The sequence below is a fragment of the Eulemur rufifrons genome, chromosome 7 (assembly GCF_041146395.1).
Source record: "Eulemur rufifrons isolate Redbay chromosome 7, OSU_ERuf_1, whole genome shotgun sequence".
In the NCBI taxonomy this organism is placed as follows: Eukaryota; Metazoa; Chordata; class Mammalia; order Primates; family Lemuridae; genus Eulemur; species Eulemur rufifrons.
Window position 1 is genome coordinate 64,263,903 of NC_090989.1, and position 20,127 is coordinate 64,284,029.

Here is a 20,127-nt window from a genome sequence, read left to right on the forward strand (position 1 = left end):
CGATGTCACCATAATTGCATTGTAGTATCACAGGGGAGTCGAACTTGTCCACTTAGCTAGGTTAGATTTTCTTTTTATCTTTAGCGCACCATAGGCTTCAAATTCCTTTACTTTTTAGCTATTACCTTGTGCTTAGAGTGGGATCTGGAAGCTTGGTTTTCTGTGTTCTTGCCCCTCACGTTCAGCTATTTCTGTATGCTTTTGTCACAGAGGTCTCTCTCCATCCGCTTTTCCCTAACCCAGTGGTAAAGGGCTCCTGTTCATTACTTGGTGCTAGGATCATTGTTGGGACGGTGGTGTTCTGTTGTCCTGATCCACCCTAAGTCTTAGGAGAAGTCTTTTCTGCTTCTGGTTGTGCCGGGAGGGGTGGTTCCTCAGGCTTCCTATTCCTGTACCCCATGGCAGCCAAACTGCCTTGTATCTGTGTTTGGTCATGAGTAAGAATTTCCTCTCCAGCATTAGCAGACCTCTGCTTTGTATTGGCACAGGATTTGGGGGCCCAAGATCATTTCTTGTCCTTCACCCAGAGGTGAAGGTATTTTGTTTCTATCCCTCCCTCAGCAACATTGGATTTCTGTTTGTATCTACGGCTAGTGTTTCCTATCCTTCCCTCATTCCTTCCTTACATGCAATGGAAGTTTGCTCAAGGCTTGCTGGTAAGAGAGATTGCTGCCCCTGCTGTAGCAGCTTAACACTTATAAAAGGCTTGGGGAAGCAGTTGGGGCACTGGGCATGTCACCCTGTAGCAGCCTATCACTTCATGTTTGTGCCACTAAGTGGGTCTCTTCAGGCCTCCTGCCTTGCTCCCAGCCTTTTTTGTGAGCATTTGGTAGAGGTCCAAATTCTTCTTCTGTCTAGGGCTCCTAGATATCCTTAATGGACATGCTAACCCACACTTGGCCTTTAAGAATTTGTTAAAATTTTAGTTGATTCTTCTTACCTACCCATCTCTTTCCCCTGTGCTCTACTAGAGACGAAATACTTCTTTTCACAGAGACTGAGTTCCATCTCAGTTTATGTGGTTGGCTTGAGGCCTCAACTACTTGATGGGCTCAAGAAAAATTATTGTTGTAGATGATCTGGCATTTTTGTTAATGTGGCAGAAAACTCTCATGTAGCTTTCTACATTCTAAGTGAGACCAGAACTCTCATCTGCTTATCCTTACAAGTAAATTTTCCACACTTCTTTTCCAATTGTGGAATTCTTCCACAATTCTTACATTCATTGTGAATGAAAGTTATATTTGGACTTTGACTAGGATTTTACTAAAATTAACCTTGGGAGACTGGACATTACACTACTTGGTCTTTCCATACAGATACACCGGTATTTCCATTCATTTATACAAAGAGCACCCTCTAGGTTCCTTATAATATGGAGTCATGATTCGTTAATGATTTCAACTTAAATTCCATATTGTTAGAAACACAAATTGAGGTGGCTCCTGGTATTAAAACATAATTAAATATAGGGAAATCAGAAACTGTTAGGCCAAAAGCAAATAATCATATAGGTACCTAGGATCATAACAAAAATTAAACATTATATTTAGCTCTAAGATTCCTAGGAGAAAAGACAAAAAAGGGAGCAGTGAGTTATATAGTCCTCATAGTTTAATAGGAAGAAAGTAATTTTATCTGGAGAAATTTTTGTTGCATTGAATCCTAGTTGGATTTTTTTTTGTGTAGTTCCTTTTAGAAATAACAAAATAGAAAATGAGTTCAACCATTGTTTTATAGAAAATAGTAAAATGTCCTTCAACTGACTATTTCTTTCCTCACCTTAATAAAGGCCAAGAAAACACATCCTATGTTAATAGGAAAATAGAAATTCTAGAACAAATGTAAAAAGTTGAATAATCCTGACAAGTTTTTCAAATCAATTGTTGAAAATATTTATTTACATAAAACCTTTAGTTGGAAAACAAAAATGAAAGAAATATCACACCTCATATAAATAACAGAATACCATGCTGAGTGTAGTTCCACAATAAAAGCCACACAAATCTGTGTGTATGGCCAGGGACTGGGGTATGGAGAAAAGCAAAAGGGAATTGAGAAGGAGGTAGAAGATAACTCTTTGCTTACTGCAAATCTTGTTTGGAGAGGAACCTCTGAAAATCATGAATTTGGATAGCACTATCAGCATGCCAGAGGCTAAACTAATGTAAGCTCCTAAAATATAAGATTTGTATCATTTCTTAGGGTAACTTGCTAAGGTGGTTTGGTTCCACCAATGAATAAAGTTCCTAATTCTAAATTAAGCTCATCCTTTGGAACATTAATCTCATCTCCTGGTTCTTCCCCAAGCTTCTTCCACCAGGGTGCCTGTATGTGTTTCAGGGTGGTGAGATGGGCCTCCTTGGCCTTGGCTGCCACAGGCCTGGATCTACTTAGGAAGAGCTCAGGATCTTTCCCTTCTGCCTCCTTCAGACTTGGTGCCTCTGTAGTAAACAGAAAATAAATAGGTGAGTGGTAGAATCCTGTGCCAAGCAAGTAGGAACTTGGAAGCTAAAGTGCTGGAACTCTGCTATAATAGGCAGGGACAGGATTCCAACTCTGAATTTATTATCATTCCTAACTGTGGATGGTATGGGACTATTCAAAAGTTGCAGCTGTGGCTGGTAGCAACATTCTCACCCTCTGGCCACTTCTATGTTTAAAAGAGCGAAAAAAGATGTAGATTTTTGTTAGATGGTTTATTTAAAGAACAGGAACTTTAAAAATACTAGTAGAACCTCATCCTATAAGTGAGAGGCTCAGTTTCAGTCACTCATCCAATTCAAAAATACAAAATTCACAAGTACTGACCGTTAAATAGAGAACTCTGGCCCTTTCTGACCACACACACTAATGGAAATCCCAGAGCCTGACTAAAACATTGTTTGTGGCTTCATGGATGAGATCTCTCATTAAATGAATCAGTGGTTGTGAGGCACCAATGAATTAATTTTACTTTAGCACTTTAGCTATTATCATCTACTTCTAAAATATTACCAAAAGCTTTTAAGGTTACATAGCAGAATCTGGCTAGAAGGGCTCAACATCTTTGAAATTAATAACTTTGTTTGAGCTGATACATATGAATCATGGCAAGGCTGGAGGAAGCACACAAGAAGGAAATTATAAAATCTGCATCATTTGAAAACACTGTGTCTGGTATGTTCTAGATGTAAGAAATTTCCTGAGGATAGGGGACGGGCTAAAAGACCCTTAATAGTGCTTTCTTTCTGAAGATTTTAGATGTCATAGACCTTGGATAGGTTGTTCCCTTTAGGGAACTAATATGGAATGAGCACATACTCATTAGCTGTTCAATATTGGTGCTGATTTGAGCCATCAGAGCCTCTCTGTGCTGCTGGGCTCTCTCTTCTAGGGCCCTGCTCATAAAGTAGTGTTGCAGTCGTTCTTGAGCATGGGCATGGAGCTCCCTGCTGGCCACATCTGACAGCTGAGAGCCCTGGGAACACAGGACAGAAAAACTTGTTACAGGAAGGACATACATATCAAAGTCTGTTTTACCCAACCACTTAGCAGAGGTTCTAGAATGCTTAGCTGTCTCTCATTTTATCAATTGAATCTTATAACTGATGTCTCTACCTTGTACTTTTGTGCAAATATTAACTAGTCTTTTAAAAACAGCTTTAGATAAAAACACAGGTAGGTAAGTTTCTTTTTGGTATGCTCCCATACCTCACTTTCTCAGACAACATGGTATTAAGGGAGAAGAGAGAAGATTGAGAGATCACAGTGAAAATTACAAATGGTTTGGTAATGACACTGGCCTGGAAGAGGTGTAACATGGCCAACCCCTTTGTTCTGGATCCCATCTGAAAGACTGCCTTCTTATCCCATCCCCATTCTCAAACTTATCTAAGCCATAATGTTAGAACTGCTTCTGCTTTCATAAAACAAAGGACAAAATCAGCCAAAGGACCATGTTCTTTTGCCTAGTCAGCTAATTTAAGGGGAACTTAAATGAATAGTTTGGACAAGGATAAAATAATCTTAACTTTGGAGCTGATAAAGATTCTGACACCACAGCCTTCTCAAATATTCCAGTTCCTGGATCTTGGATGTGACCCTGTTCCACTTGTTCCAGCTAACACCTTACTTTTCAGCCATAGAATCTTTTTTTTTTTTCTTTTTGGCCTAAGCGTCCAAGTGAAACAGCCATAGAATCTTAAACAGTTGTACCAGAGTGTGGCTAAAGCAACACTTTAAAAAAAAAAACCAGGAGTATACATCAGAATTATATATAGTGTATTAAAAAAAGAGATCAAAGACCTAAACATAAGAGCTAAAGCTATAAAAACTCTTAAGAGAAAACACAGGGGAAGCATCATGACATTGGTTTTGGAAATGATTTCTTGGATATGACACCAAAGGCATAAGAATCAAAAGAAAAAATAGATAAAACGGACTTCATTGAAATTAGACACTTTTGTGCATGAAAGGACACTATCAACAAAGTAAAAACGCAGCCCACAGGATGGCATAAAATATTTTCAAATCATGTATCTGACAAGGGATTCATATTTAGAACATAAGAACTACTGAGGAGATCAAAGATGGCGGAGTGGTGGTGACGGCCTGAATCTGTGCTCCCGGGAAGGAAGGCATCGATCCGGACCTGCCACAACGCTAGAAGACCGCTCCCACACAGGAACAGCGGTGTGAATCCACGGAGAATCAGCGTGGGACAAACAGAGCGAGTGAGGTCTGAGGTGAACGAAAATTGGGAACACGGGACAGACACTAGCCAGCGGAGCGCGGGTCGGATATACCCGCCCCCAGCCGGGGCGGGTGCAGCCTCTCGGGAAAGCGGCTAGCCCTCCGCTCCCAATTGAACAGAGCCCTGACCCAGGCCAGCGCAGAATCACTGAGGGATACGTGGCGCATTGCAGACAGGAGGCTTTTTTTGAGAAATTACCTTAGAACCTGGGGGATCTCAGCTGAGACAGCGCTTGGCGAGGAGGGACGGATCTGCCCCAGGGCAGAAAAACACAAAAGACTCCCGGACAGCAAATAGCGTTGTACCCCGTGCTGCCTTTTTCGGCAGTTCTCCAGCCGGTCACCCCTGGTGCGTGTCCTTGCTGGCCAGCCCCTGGGCAGTGGCGGTCTCTGCCTGCCGGGGAGCAGGTCCCCTCCAGCCCCGGAGCTTGGCAGGCGCCATCTTGAAAGCGAGAGCGAAACGGCTCGGGAGCCAAAAAGTACCCAGCGGCTCTTTCTGCCAGTGCTGCCTTTTTCGGCGGTTCTCCAGTCGGTCACCCCCGGTGCGTGTCCTTGCTGGCCAGCCCCTGGGCAGTGGCGGTCTCTGCCTGCCGGGGAGCCGGTCCCCTCCAGCCCCGGAGCTCGGCAGGCGCCATCTTGAAAGCGACAGCGAAACGGCTCGGGAGCCAAAAAGTGCCCAGCGGCTCTTTCTGCCCGTGCTGCCTTTTTCGGCAGTTCTCCAGCCGGTCACCCCGGGTGCGCGTCCTTGCTGGCCAGCCCCTGGGCAGTGGCGGTCTCTGCCTGCCGGGGAGCCGGTCCCCTCCAGCCCCGGAGCTCGGCAGGCGCCATCTTGAAAGCGAAGGCAAAACCGCTCGGGAGCCAAAAAGTGCCCAGCGGCTCTTTCTGCCCGTGCTGCCTTTTTCGGCGGTTCTCCAGCCGGTGACCCCTTGGTGCGCGTCCTTGCTCGCCAGCCCCCGGGCAGTGGTGGTCTCTGCCTGCCGAGGAGCCGGTCTCCTCCAGCCCCGGAGCTCTGCAGGCGCCATCTTGAAAGCGAGGGCGAAACCGCTCGGGAGCCATAAAGTGCCGAGCGGCTCTCTCTGCCCGGCGCCCTCCGCTGGTCTCTGAACCAACGCCAGGAGTGCGGGATATGCCGGGGCTGCACTCGGGGTGAAGGGGCAGAGCTGCGCTAAGGCAAAAAAAAAAAAAAAAAAAAAAACACGAACAAGAAGAATAGGCTCGCCGAACTGTATATTTTATTCTTGGTAAATTTCTTCTGGGTTTTGTTTGTTTGTGTTTGTGTTTGTTTTTGGTTTTTTTGGGGTTTTTTCTTTTTTTTCTTTCCTTTTTCTTTTTTTTTCCGGCGGCGGACAGCCTCGGCGGGCACCTTTGCCCTCTGGGCCTCTGGCTGCCGCGCCTTTTTGAGCGCGGAGGTTGGATCCCCACCACCCTGGGAGCTGTGCGGGCGCGCAGACGTCACCTTGAAATCCACTGCCAAACCGCCTGGGACCCAGCCGGGCGGGCGTGAAGGGGCGGAGCTGTGCTAAGGCGTAAAAACAAAAACATCTAATGGCCACTCCGGACCCAGCCGAGCGGAAGTGAAGGGGCAGAGCTGTGCTAAGGCGTAAAACAAACAAACAAACAAAAAAACATCCAGTGGCTGAATTATATACTTCAGATTTGTGTATCTTTCTGCCTTGCGGTGTGGTGAAGTGCTATGTAGTTTGTTTTTGTTCATTTTTGTTGGCGTTTTTGGTGCTTTTTGGTTTGGCTTTTTGCGTTTCTTTTTTTTTTTTTTCTTTTCTTTTTTTTTTTCCTTTTTCTTTTTCTTTCTTTCTTTTTCTTCTTTTTTTTCTTTTCTCTTTCGTTTTCTCCTCTTTCTTTTCTTTCTTTCCTTTTCTTTTTTCTTTTTTTTTCCTCTTCTCTTTCTCCTCTCTTTTCGCCTTCTAACTGGGGACCCACGGTGAGCTTCGGAACGGGCCAGGTCCCTGGCTCTGGTACATACCGGATCCTGAGTAGTCACCCCCAGGGCCGGAGATCTGCGGGCACGCAATTGCCACTCTAGGGCCCACAGCCAAGTCACTGCGGAGCAATAGGGTACCAAGAGGCTCCCTGGACGGCCCTCTCCCCTGGTCCACGGACCTTATATAGGATCCCTGCCCAAGTGTAAACACTGAATACTTCTCCAGAAGCGAGAGTGTGGAACCTGATCCCTGGGGACATTGGGCCAAGACAGACTTTTGCCCGTGGGAGCTACAGCAACTGGGGCGCTGAGCAAGCAAAGTCACTGTCCTCTCCCCATAGCTAGTATCTTGCCGGCAGATAGAGTCAGAAACCTCCCCTATAGAGGAAGAACCAAAGGTAAACAAACAAACAAACAAACAAAGAGAATTTCGGTCTACTATTAGTGTGGACCCTGCCTGCCTTCTGAAAGACCACAACACAGTGTCCTAACTCACCAAAGCGGTCCTGGATCACTCCAATCCTCTAGGACTGGACCCATCGGAAGTAGTCCCCCAACGGAAACAGAAAAATCTCTGAACAATACACAACAGTCTTCCCCTCTTGCCAAAAGAAGCAACATACCTAGACTGTTTCACAGCCTAAGAATAGAGCACAAAGAGTCCTGTTAATCAGACTAAACCTATAAGTAAAGATCCAACGACAAATCTAGATGGGAAGGGCCCAGCGAAAAAACACGGAGAGCAAAAAGAATCAAATGGAAAGCTCATCCCCAAAGAGAAATACCAGCTCCCAACCATTTGACACAAACCAAACTCAAAACACCAACATGTCACAGGAAGAATTCCAATTATGGATCATAAACAAGCTGAATAATTTACAAGAATCAATGGATAAACAACACAAGGAAACCACAAAAAAAAATACAGGATTTGAAGGAAAAATTCACTAAAGAAATTGAAATATTGAAGAAAAACCAAACTGAACTCCTAGAAGTGAAGAATTCACTCAGAGAGCTACAAAACACTGTGGAAAGTCTCAAGAGCAGGGTAGATCAAACAGAGGAAAGAATCTCAGAAATTGAAGATAACTCCTTCCAACTAAATAAGTCAGTCACAGAGATAGATCGAAAAAGTAAGAGAAATGATCTGAGTCTTCAAGAAATGTGGGATTATGTGAAGAAACCTAACTTGACAGTTATTGGCATTCCTGAGGGTGAAGAAGATAACAGGCAAGGGTTGGACAAGCTATTTGAAGACATAATCGAGGAAAATTTTCCAGGCCTTGCCAATACTCTAGACATACAGATTCAAGAAGCTCAAAGGACCCCTGGGAGATTCATAGCAAATAGGAAAACACCACGCCACGTAGTCATCAGGCTGACCAAAATATCCACTAAAGAGTCACTTCTCCGAGCTGTAAGGAGAAAGAAACAAGTAACTTACAAAGGAAAACCCATCAGAATTACGCCAGATTTCTCAGCTGAAACCTTACAAGCAAGAAGAGGTTGGGGCCCCATTTTCACGCTTCTGAAACAGAATAATGCCCAGCCTAGAATCTTGTACCCAGCTAAGCTAAGTTTTCTATACGAAGGAGAAATCAAGACATTCTCAGATAAACAAAGGTTGAGGGAATTCACCAAGACAAGACCAGCCCTCCAAGAAGTACTCAAAAGAGAATTATACACGGATCAGCACAAGAAAGATCCACGAATGTAAAACTACTCAAGAGCTAAAGATGAAATTCCAGATACCACAATGGCCCAGGAGAGAAAACATCACAATGAAGTTCTACCCAACAAGCTGAACAAAAAACTGTCTCACCTATCAGTTTTCTCAATAAATGTGAATGGCTTGAACTCCCCGCTCAAGAGACATAGACTGGCCCAATGGATAAAAAAATACAATCCAAGTATCTGCTGTCTTCAAGAAACTCACCTAACCTGCAAAGATGCATTTAGACTGAAAATAAAAGGATGGAAATCGATATTTCAAGCAAATGGTAACCAAAAGAAAGCTGGTGTGGCAATCTTAATTTCCAATAACTTAGCTTTCAAACCAACAAAAATAATAAAAGACAAAGATGGCTACTACATACTGATTAAAGGTACAATTCATCAAGAAGCCATGACTATACTCAATATATATGCACCCAACCTAGGTGCACCTAGATTCATAAAGCAAACCCTACTAGATCTCAACCAAATGATAGATAACAATACTGTAATAGCTGGAGACTTTAACACCCCACTGACAGTACAGGACAGATCCTCTAAACAGAAAATAAACAAAGACATAATGGACCTCAATAGAACGCTAGAACAAATGGGCATGGCTGACATCTATAGGACATTCTACCCAAAGTCCACAGAATATACATTCTTCTCATCAGCTCACGGGACATTCTCTAAGATTGACCATGTCCTAGGACATAAATCATGTCTTCAAAAATTCAAAAAATAGAAATTATACCATGCATCTTCTCAGATCACAGCGAAATAAAAGTAACAATGATCACAAACAGAAACCCTCACTCTTACTCAAAGTCATGGAAGCTAAATAACCTTCTCCTGAATAATTATTCTATAAAAGAAGAAATCAAGATGGAAATCAAAAATTTCTTTGAATTAAATGACAATGGAGATACAACTTATCAAAATCTATGGGATGTAGCTAAAGCAGTCCTGAGAGGAAAATTCATATCCATAAATGCCTATATCAAAAAGACAGAAAACATGCAAATAGACAACCTAACGAATAGACTCAAAGAACTGGAGAAAGAAGAACAGAACGATCCCAAACCCAGCAGAAGGCGAGAAATTACTAAGATCAAATCAGAACTAAATGAAAAGGACAACAAAGAAACTATAAGGGAAATTAATAAAACAAAAAGTTGGTTCTTTGAAAAGATAAACAAAATAGACACACCTCTGGCTAGACTAACCAAGAGCACAAAAGTAAAATCTCTAATAACCTCCATTAGGAACATGAAAGGAGAAATCACAACCGATGCTACAGAGATACAAGATATCATCTATGAATTCTACAAAAATCTTTATGCACACAAACTGGAGAACGTGGAGGAAATGGACAAATTTTTAGAAACACATAGTCTTCCCAGGCTCAACCAGGAAGAAATAGAGTACCTGAACAGACCAATATCAAGAACTGAAATCAAAACAGCAATAAAAAACCTTCCCAAAAAGAAAAGCCCTGGTCCAGATGGGTTCACACCTGAATTTTACCATACATACAAAGAAGAACTGGTGCCCATCCTACATAAACTATTCTCCAATATTGAGAAGGATGGAGTTCTCCCTAACACGTTCTACCAAGCCAATATAACATTAATACCAAAACCTGGAAAGGACACAACAAAAATAGAGAACTACAGACCAATTTCCCTCATGAATATAGATGCAAAAATTTTCAATAAAATACTAGCAAATCGAATCCAAGTACTTATCAAAAAAGTAATCCACCACGACCAAGTGGGCTTCATCCCCGAGATGCAGGGGTGGTTCAACATACGTAAATCTATAAATGTAATTCACCACATAAATAGAAGCAAAAACAAAAACCATATGATACTCTCATTAGATGCAGAAAAAGCATTTGACAAAATTCAACACCCTTTTATGATAAAAACGCTTAACAAAATAGGCATTGATGGAACCTACCTAAAAATGATACAAGCCATATATGACAAACCCACAGCCAACATCATACTGAATGGGGAAAAACTGAAAGCACTCCCACTTAGAACTGGAACCAGACAGGGCTGCCCATTGTCTCCATTACTTTTCAACATAGTATTGGAAGTCCTTGCGAGAGCTATCAGGCAAGAGAGCAGAATCAAGGGAGTCCAAATAGGGAAGGAAGAGATCAAACTCTCACTTTTTGCTGATGATATGATGTTATATCTGGAAAACCCCCAGGATTCAACCAAGAGACTCCTGGAATTGATTAACGAATACAGCAAAGTCTCAGGCTACAAAATTAATATACACAAATCAGAGGCATTTATATATGCCAATAACAGTCAATCGGAAAACCAAATTAAAGACTCAATACCCTTCAAAATAGCAACAAAGAAAATAAAATATCTAGGTATATATCTAACTAAAGAGGTAAAGGACCTCTATAAGGAAAACTATGAAACACTGAGAAAAGAAATAGCAGAACTTGCAAATAGATGGAAAAATATACCATGCTCGTGGATCGGAAGAATCAACATTGTTAAAATGTCTATACTACCCAAAGTGATCTACAGATTCAATGCAATCCCTATTAAATTACCAACATCATTCTTTACAGACATAGAGAAAATAATTATACACTTTGTATGGAATCAAAGAAGACCCCGTATAGCAAAAGCAATTTTAAGCAACAAAAACAAAATGGGAGGTATTAATTTGCCAGACCTCAAACTATACTACAAGGCCGTGGTTCTTAAAACAGCCTGGTATTGGCACAAGTGCAGGGACACAGACCAGTGGAACACAACAGAAAATCCAAATATAGAACCATCCTCATATAGTCACCTAATTTTCGACAAAGCGGGAAAGAATATACTCTGGGGACAAGAATCCCTATTCAACAAATGGTGCTGGGAGAATTGGTTAGCCACTTGTAGAAGACTGAAACAGGACCCACAGCTTTCACCTCTCACAAAAATCAAATCACGGTGGATAACAGACTTAAACCTTAGGCATGATACAATCAGAATTCTAGAAGAAAATGTAGGAAAGACTCTTACAGACATTGGCCTAGGCAAAGAATTTATGAAGAAGACCCCCAAGGCAATCACAGCAGCAACAAAAATAAATGAATGGGACATGATTAAATTAAAAAGCTTCTGCACAGCCAAAGAAACAGTACAGAGAATAAACAGACCACCTACAGAATGGGAAAAAATTTTTGCATACTACACATCAGATAAAGGACTGATAACAAGAATCTATTTAGAACTCAGGAAAATCAGCAAGAAAAAATCAAGCAACCCTATCAAAAAGTGGGCAAAGGACATGAATAGAAATTTTTCAAAAGAAGATATAAAAATGGCTAACAAACATACGAAAAAGTGTTCAACATCTCTAATCATCAGGGAAATGCAAATCAAAACCACAATGAGATATCACTTAACCCCAGTGAGAATGGCCTTTATCAAAAAAACCCAAAACAACACATGTTGGCGTGGGTGTGGAGAGACAGGAACACTAATACACTGCTGGTGGGACTGCAAACTAGTGCAACCTCTGTGGAAAGCATTATGGAGGTATCTTAAACAGATTCAAGTAGACCTGCCATTTGACCCAGCAATCCCATTACTGGGCATATACCCAAAGGAAAAAAGGTCATTCTGTAACAAAGGCACGTGTACCCAAATGTTTATAGCAGCACAATTCACAATAGCAAAGATGTGGAAACAACCCAAATGCCCATCAATACATGATTGGATTAGTAAACTGTGGTATATGTATACCATGGAATACTACTCAGCTATAAGGAATGATGAAGATACAACATCTCTATGGTTCTCCTGGAGAGAGTTGGAACCCATTATATTAAGTGAAGTATCCCAAGAATGGAAAAACAAGCATCACATGTACTCACCAGAAAATTGGTTTCCTTGATCATCACCTAAATACAAATCTGGAAACGACACCAATTGGATATCAGACTGAGGTGGGGGGTGGGGGAGGGGATGGGGGTATGCCTACACAATGAGTGCATTGCGCACCGTTTGGGGAGTGGTAACACTTGAAGGTGCTGACTCGGGAAAGGGGGGGTGGGGAAAAAAATATGAAACTATTGTTTTTAACTTGCACTGTTCACTTAAAAATTTATCATGAATATTTCCCATATTATTTCATATCATTGTACAAGAAATAATGTATACATTATGAGGACATACTGTATCTAACAAGATATACTGTTAGACTCTTTGATTCTGTAAAATAAAAAAAAAAATAAATAAAATAAGAACTACTAAAACTCTGCAAAACAACCAGATTAAAAAATGGACAAAAGACTAGGATAGACATTTCTGCAAAAAAATGGCATGCAAATGGCCATTAAACACATGAAAAGACACTCAAAATCTCTAATTAGGGAAATGAAAGTCCAATCCACAAAGGGATACCACTTCACATCCATTAGCTACTAGCAAAAAAACCCCAGAAAATAACAAGTGTTGATGAGTATGTGGATACACTGGAACCCTGTGCCCTATTGGTAAAAATGTCAAATGGTGCAGTTACTATGGAAAACAGAATGGCAGTTCCTCAAAAAATTTAAAATAAGAATTACCATATGATCTAGCAATTCCATTTCCAGGCACATCCCCAGAAGAATTGAAAGCAGGAACATAAATAGACATTTGTAAACCCATGTTCACAGTGGCACTATTCACAATAGCAAAAAGGTAGAAGCAACCCAAATATCCATCAAAGGATGAATGGATAAACAAAATATAGTGTGTGTGTGTATACATACATATATACACACACATACACATATATATGTGTGTATATATACATATATATATATACACACACACACACCATGGAATATTATTCAGCCTTTAAAAAAAGGAAATTCTGACACATGTTAAAACATGAACTTTGAAGACATTACGACAAGTAAAATAAGTATGATTCCACTCATATGAGGTATTCAGAGTAGTCAAATTCATAGACAGAAAGCAGAATGGTGGTTGCCAGGAGCTGGGTGGAGGGGGAATGGGGATTTAGTGTTTAATGGATACAGAGTTTCCACTTTACAAGATGAAAAAAGTTGTGAAGATGGATGGTGGTGATGGTTGCACAAAAATGTGAATGTACTTAATGCCACTGAACTGTATATTTAAACATGGTTAAAATGGTAATTTTTACGTTTTGTATATTTTACCATATTGAAAATAAATAAATGAAAATATAGATATATGAGGTCACACAAAACTTACTGAACTTGAATTTCTTGGGGTGTGTGTTGCTTAAATTCATGATTAAATTTGTAAATGATTAAAACTGCTAAAAGCAATGTAGTCCTCTCTACAGAGCTCCAGAGAGAGGAGGCATGCTTCTCTCTCTCTCCATTTTATTTCTGCTCACAGGAAAGAACTTCCAGCTGTGCTTCTGCCCTCTCTCTAATTCAGTTCTGGTTCTTGGCAAAGGGGAGAGTTGCTAATATGATTGATCAGAACCTAAGAGATTCATTGGTCATTTTATTCGTGGCCAGGCTGATAAGCTCAGGACCCCTAACTTTTTTTAAGCATTTGGGTTAAAAAAAGTTTTAAAAAAATATGCAGCTTTATTGAGGTAAAAATGACATCCAATGAAGTACAAATATTGAAAAGGTACAATTTGCTATGCTTTGACATATATATACATCTATAAAACCATCACCACAATCAGGATAATGAAAATTCATCACTATCAAGTTTCCTTATGTCCTTTTGTAAATCCTTATTCTCATCCTTTCTATCCTTCCATCCCCCTCCCTCCCAACCACTGATTTACTTTCTGTTACTATAGATTAGTTTGCATTAGAGTTTATAGAAATGGAATCATATAGAATATATTCTACCTTGTCTAGCCTCTTTTATTTAGCATAATTATTTTGAGATTTATCCACGCTGTTTAGAGTATCAATAATACAAGTGTTTGTATGCACATATATTTCCTTTTCTCTGGGGTAAATACCCCAGGAGTAGAATGGCTGAATCGTATTATAGATGTATGCTTGATTTTATAAGAAACTGCCAACCTGTTTTCCAAAGCGGCTGTACTATTTTAAATTCCCATGAGCAGTGTATCAATCATAATTCTTCCATGTGCTTGTTAACCTTTGGTATGTTCACACTTCTAAATTTTAACAGGTGTGGAGTATCTTATTGTGGTTTTAATTTGCACTTCCCTTAATGATTAATGATGTATCTTTTCATGTGTTTGCTATATATCTTCTCTGGGTAAAGTGTCTGTTCAAATCTTTTGTCCATTTAAAAAAAATGGTTCATAAATTTTCTTATTGTTGACTTTCAAGAGTTCTCTATATATGGTGGATACAAGACCTTTTTTTCAGATATATGCTTGGCAAAGATTTTCTCCCAAGTTGTGCCTTCTCTTTTTATTCTCTTAATAATATCTTCTGAAGAGCAAAAGTTTTAAATTTTGATAAATTTATCAATTTTTTCCTTTTTGGATCATGCTTCTGGTATTGTATTTAAGAACTCTTTGCCAAACTCAAGGTCATGATTTTTCTCCAATGTTTTCTTCTAGAAGTTTTTATAGTTTTAGGTTTTGCATTTAGGTCTATGATCCATTTTTAGTTAAATTTTGTATATGAAGTTGTGTATGGATTCAATTTTTTTACATATAGATATCAAACTGCTCTAGTCTCTCTACTGCATTAACTGCGCACTTCTATCAATAATAAGTTCGTCATATATGTAGGTTTATTTCTGGATTTGAATCTGTTCCATTGATCTATTTTTGTATCTTTATATCAATATCACTGCTTTGAATATGTAGCTTTAATAATTCTTGAAACAAGGTAATGTTAACCCTCCAACTTTGTTCTTCTTTGCAGTTATTTTAGCTATTCTAGTTCCTTTGCCTTTGCATATGAATTTTAGAATCAGTTAAATTTCTACAAAAAAAGCCTGATGGGACTTTGTGCTAAACAACATCTTGTTGCTGATATTAAGAGAGAAGTATTCAGTCTTTTGCAATTAAATATGATGTCAGTTGTATATTTCATAGATACCTTTCATCAGGTTAAGAAAGTTTCCTCCCATTCCTAGCTTCTTGAGATTTTTGGGGGGGAGTGATGTCAGGACTAGGTGTTGTATTTTGTCAAATTCTGTTTCTGCATCTATTGATATAATAATATGGTTTTTCTTAGTCTGTTAATATGGTAAATTACACAGATTGATATTTGAAGGTTAAACTTGTTTATGATGTATTAACCTTTCACTATATTGTTGGATTAAATTTGCTAAAATTATGTTTAGAATTTTTAAATATATGTTCATGAGGAATATTGTTCTGAAATTTTTTGCTTGTAATGTCTCTAGTTTTGGTGTGAACTTTTCTCTATTGCTATTGTTTTCTATTTTATTGATTTCCCTTTGATCTTTAGTTCCTTTCTTCTGCTTACTTTGGGTTTAAATTGCTCCTTTTCTAGTTTCTCGAGAACACTGGTAAATGTTCTACACGCATTTGAGAAGATTGTTAGTAAGTTAAGGTCTTTTTTTTTTTTCCTAAAAGAGACAGGGGTCTCACTCTGTTGCCCAGACTGGAGTACAATGGCTGCCATGCATTTGCAGCAATAACATAAAAAGTTGCCACTTTTAGTATGTTATAAACTGTATATCACTATTATTTTTGTTTAAAACCAGGGCCAGCAAACCAAAACCAACTGCCTGTTTTTGAAAATAAAGTTTTATTGTAATACAGCCACATCCATTCCTTTACATATTATCTATGGCTGCTTTAGTCTTACAACAGCAGAGATTAATAGTTGTGATACAGGCTGTATGGCCTGCAAAACTGAAAATATTTACTATGTGGTATGAGTTACAAGAATCAATTATATTTTATAAAGATTTAAATGATGATGAAAAAGTCTCATACAGCAGTCTCCCCTTATCCATGGTTTTGTTTTCCATGGTTTCAGTTACCTGTGGTACAGTACAGCAAAATATTTTGAAAGAGAGAAAGAGAACATATTCACGTAACTTTTATTACAGTATGTTATAATTTTTTATTATCAGTTATTGTTAATCTCTTACTGAATCTAATTTATAAATTAAACTTTATCTCATATATATATGTACATATATATATATATATATATATATGAAAAACATAGTACATATAGGGTTTGGTACTACCCACAGTTTCAGGCATCCACTGGGGGTCTTGGGACACATCCCCTGAGGTTAAGGAAGGACTACTGTATATTTACCCATGTACAGCCATGCACTGCTTAACGACAGGGATACTTTCTGAGAAATGTATCATTATGTGACTTACTGTATTTACACAAACCTAGATGGTATAGCCTGCTACATACCTACGCTATATGGTATAGCCTATTGTTCCTATGCTACAAACCTAGACAGCATATGACTACACTGAATACTGCAGGCAATTCTAATGCAATGGTATTGTTTATATAAACATACAAAAGGTACAGTATAAATAAGGTATTATAATCTTATGGGACCACTGTTGAATATGTGGTCCAACATTGACTGAAAGGTCACTATGAGGCACATGGCTGTAGTTACCATTTCCAGTGCTTTTAAGCTATGTACAGCCAGATTTTCTCTTTTCATTTTTAACAGAAATGTTAAATCCTTTACAACTTAAAAAGGATTCAACATTTTTGGTAGTGTTCATATGCTGGTGATCAAGTCTTTCAGCTTTTGTACCTCTGAAAAAGTCTTTATTTTGCCTTTGTTTTTTTAATGACATTATTGCCAAGTATAGAATTCTAGGTTAACAATTTTTTTTTCTCCTTTCAGTACCTTTAAAATCAAGATGTCTTCTTGCTTGCATTGTTCCTACTGAAAATATGTCATTTTTATCTTTGTCCTTATATGATACATTTTTATTTTTTGTTTTTAAGATTTTCACTGTATCACTGGTCTGAAAATTTTGATTACAACATTCCTTGGCATAGTTTTTCCATGTGCCTGTGCCTTCACTGGGCTTGGGTGAGGGTTATTGTTTTAAGTTTATAAAGTTTTCTTTTTGTTTTCATATATATATATATATATATATATATATATTTCCAAATATTATAGGGGTACAAATGTTTTTGGTTACGTGGATCACTTAAATGTTTTTGGTAACGCGGATCACTTTTGTAATGCCTGAGTCATGGCTACAAGTGTTCCCATCACCCAGATAGTGTTTGATGTACCTGTTAGGTAGGTTTTCACCCATCCCCTTTTCCTCCTCCCCCCTGCTTGATTTCCACTGAGTTTTACTTCCCTCTGTGCACATGTGTGCTCATTGGTTAATTCCAATTTAATAGTGAGTACATGTAGTGTTTGTTTTTCCATTCTTTAGATACTTCACTTAGGATAATAGTGTCTAGTTCCATCCAAATGATTGCAAAAGGCATTAATTCATCCTTTTTTATGGTTGAGTAGTATTCCATGGTATACATATACCACATTTTGTTAATCCACTCATGAATTGATGGGCACTTGGGTTGATTCTACATCTTTGCAGTTTAGAAAGTTTTTGGTCATTATTTTTCCTCCACATCTCCTTCAGAGACTCCAATTATCCATTTATTGGGCTACTTAAAGTCCCATGGCTCAGTAATGTTCTTTTCAATTTTTTTTCCTTTCCCCCTGCCATCTGTGACTTATTTTGTATGGTATCTACTACTCTGACTTCAACTTTATTGACCTTTTATCCAGCAATGTCTAATCTGCTACTAATTTGATCCAGTATATATTTCATACCACATTTTAAAGTTTTCATCCCTAGATGTTTGATTTAGGATTTTTTATTTTCCCCATTTCTACTTTTTGAAATACAGTTAAAATAACTGTTTTAATACCCTTCTCTGCTAATATTAACATCTGTATAAATTGCTGGGTTGGTTTGATTGAGTATCCTCATTACTAGTAATGTTTTCCTGTCTCTATGCATGCCTGTTAACCTTTGATTGGCTGCAAGATACTGTAACTTTTATCTTGTTGGGTGCTAGATATTTTGGTATTTCTAAAAATCTTGAGCCTTTTTCTAGGATGCTGTTACATGAAATTACATGAAAACATTTTGATCTTTTTGGCTCTTGATTTTATGATTTGTTCGGCAGAATGGAGCAGTATAGGCTAATTATATTCCACTATTAAGGAAAGATCTTCCTCAGTTCTCGTCCCAATACCCTATGAATTATAAGTTTCTCCAGTGTATTTGATGGGAACAAGCACTATTCCTGGACCTGTGTAAGTTCCTGGCATTCTTCCATTTTATCTTTTCAGATGACTATTTCCTTGGCCTTGGGTAGTTTCCTCACATGCACATGCTGATCAGTATTTTGAAGAATACTCAAGGGGTTCTTATTCTTTGCAGTACTCTTCACTCTGGTACTCTTGTCCCATGAAGTCTAGCTGCTTTGGTCTCCTCAGACTCTTAATTCCAACTCTTAGTTGAGATAACTAAGGGATTCCAAAAGCTCCTCTGCTATTCCTCTTCCTTGGGCTATAGCCTAGAAACTCTTTCAAGGCAGTAAGCTGGGGCAATTATAGGGCTCACTTCGTTCCCTCTCAGATATTATTGTTTTGTATTATTTGATGTTCAGGGTGTTGAAAACCATTGTTTCATATATTTTATCTGTTTTTGTTTGTTTGTTTTTCTGGTTGTTTTAGGTACAAAGTAAGTCCAGTTCCTGTCACTCCATCTTGGCTGGAAACAGATGTCAGAACTTTTTTTACTGTCTACTTCTATGTGATAATCACAAAGGGTCTGAGATACAAGGGTTGTCTTTTCCTCCTTTCTTTCTCCACAGACTCACTTTAGTTTATGGGTTCCTAAATTCAGATTAGTAGTAGGAGAAAGTAGGAGGCCTAATTTATATCTCTTGGATTGAGCCTTGGTATCTAATTCAGTTTTACCATTGCTCTGCTCTGGTGGTTACCAAATACATGCTCAGCAATTATTATATTTGTACTCTGCTTTCCATTTGCATAGGTTTTTTTGAACTTATACAAATGGAAAGCAACCACAATCACAACAAAACAGATGTGAAAAGTTCAAAATAGCCCAAGTTTTACTGTACTATTGCAAAAGAAGCAATGACCAAGACTTGTTGCTGTAGGTATGGGAAATAACTGATTTAAAACAAAGCCCTCTTCAATGACTGTGCCTCTATGACATGTAACTATAAAAAGACTCTGAATCCATTAAATCTATGGTAAAGCTACTCTATTACTCTGTACCAACAATAAACGTACATACATATGAGATACTGCTTTGTTGGTAAATATCATGCAGTGGAGTAATGTAACACTGATATTATGGCACAGAGGCCTACATACTGGATGTCTTTTGAGATAGTCATCCACTTGGTGCTTCAGTTCAACTCGGCGTGCATCAGTGAGTTCTTGGAGTCCTTGCCAACGAGCAAATAGTTTCTTTTTCTTACGACACTTTGCTAGGAATTTAAGAGCCTGGAGGGAAAAAACAGGAGGTCTGTGATTTTTCTCCCCTAATAGAACTATTTTCTCCCAACAACATATAGTAGTGACAACCTTGCAATAGTAGTTAATTCTGAGTGTCAATGAGGAGAGGGATGGGATTGTGACAGGGTGAGGGAGGTAAGTGATTTTTTTTAACTATGTATTCTTCTGTAGAGCTTTAATTTTTTGTAGGACACATTCACAGATTATTTGTACAGTAAGCAATGAAGAGGGGGGCAAAAAGGA

General features: G+C 38.8%; 1 protein-coding gene across 1 annotated transcript in view; it reads right to left on the reverse strand.

Moving 5' to 3' along the window:
- Window positions 1-2,182: 2,182 nt before the first annotated feature.
- IQCB1 (IQ motif containing B1) overlaps window positions 2,183-20,127 on the reverse strand; it is an 80,721-nt gene continuing 62,776 nt past the window's right edge. The window contains exons 13-15 of the mRNA XM_069472691.1: window positions 19,741-19,872; window positions 3,304-3,460; window positions 2,183-2,444 (exon numbers count right to left, since the gene is read on the reverse strand). Coding sequence (XP_069328792.1) covers window positions 2,215-2,444; window positions 3,304-3,460; window positions 19,741-19,872 — 519 coding nt within the window. The 3' untranslated portion in view covers window positions 2,183-2,214. The remainder of the gene's footprint in view (window positions 2,445-3,303; window positions 3,461-19,740; window positions 19,873-20,127) is intronic.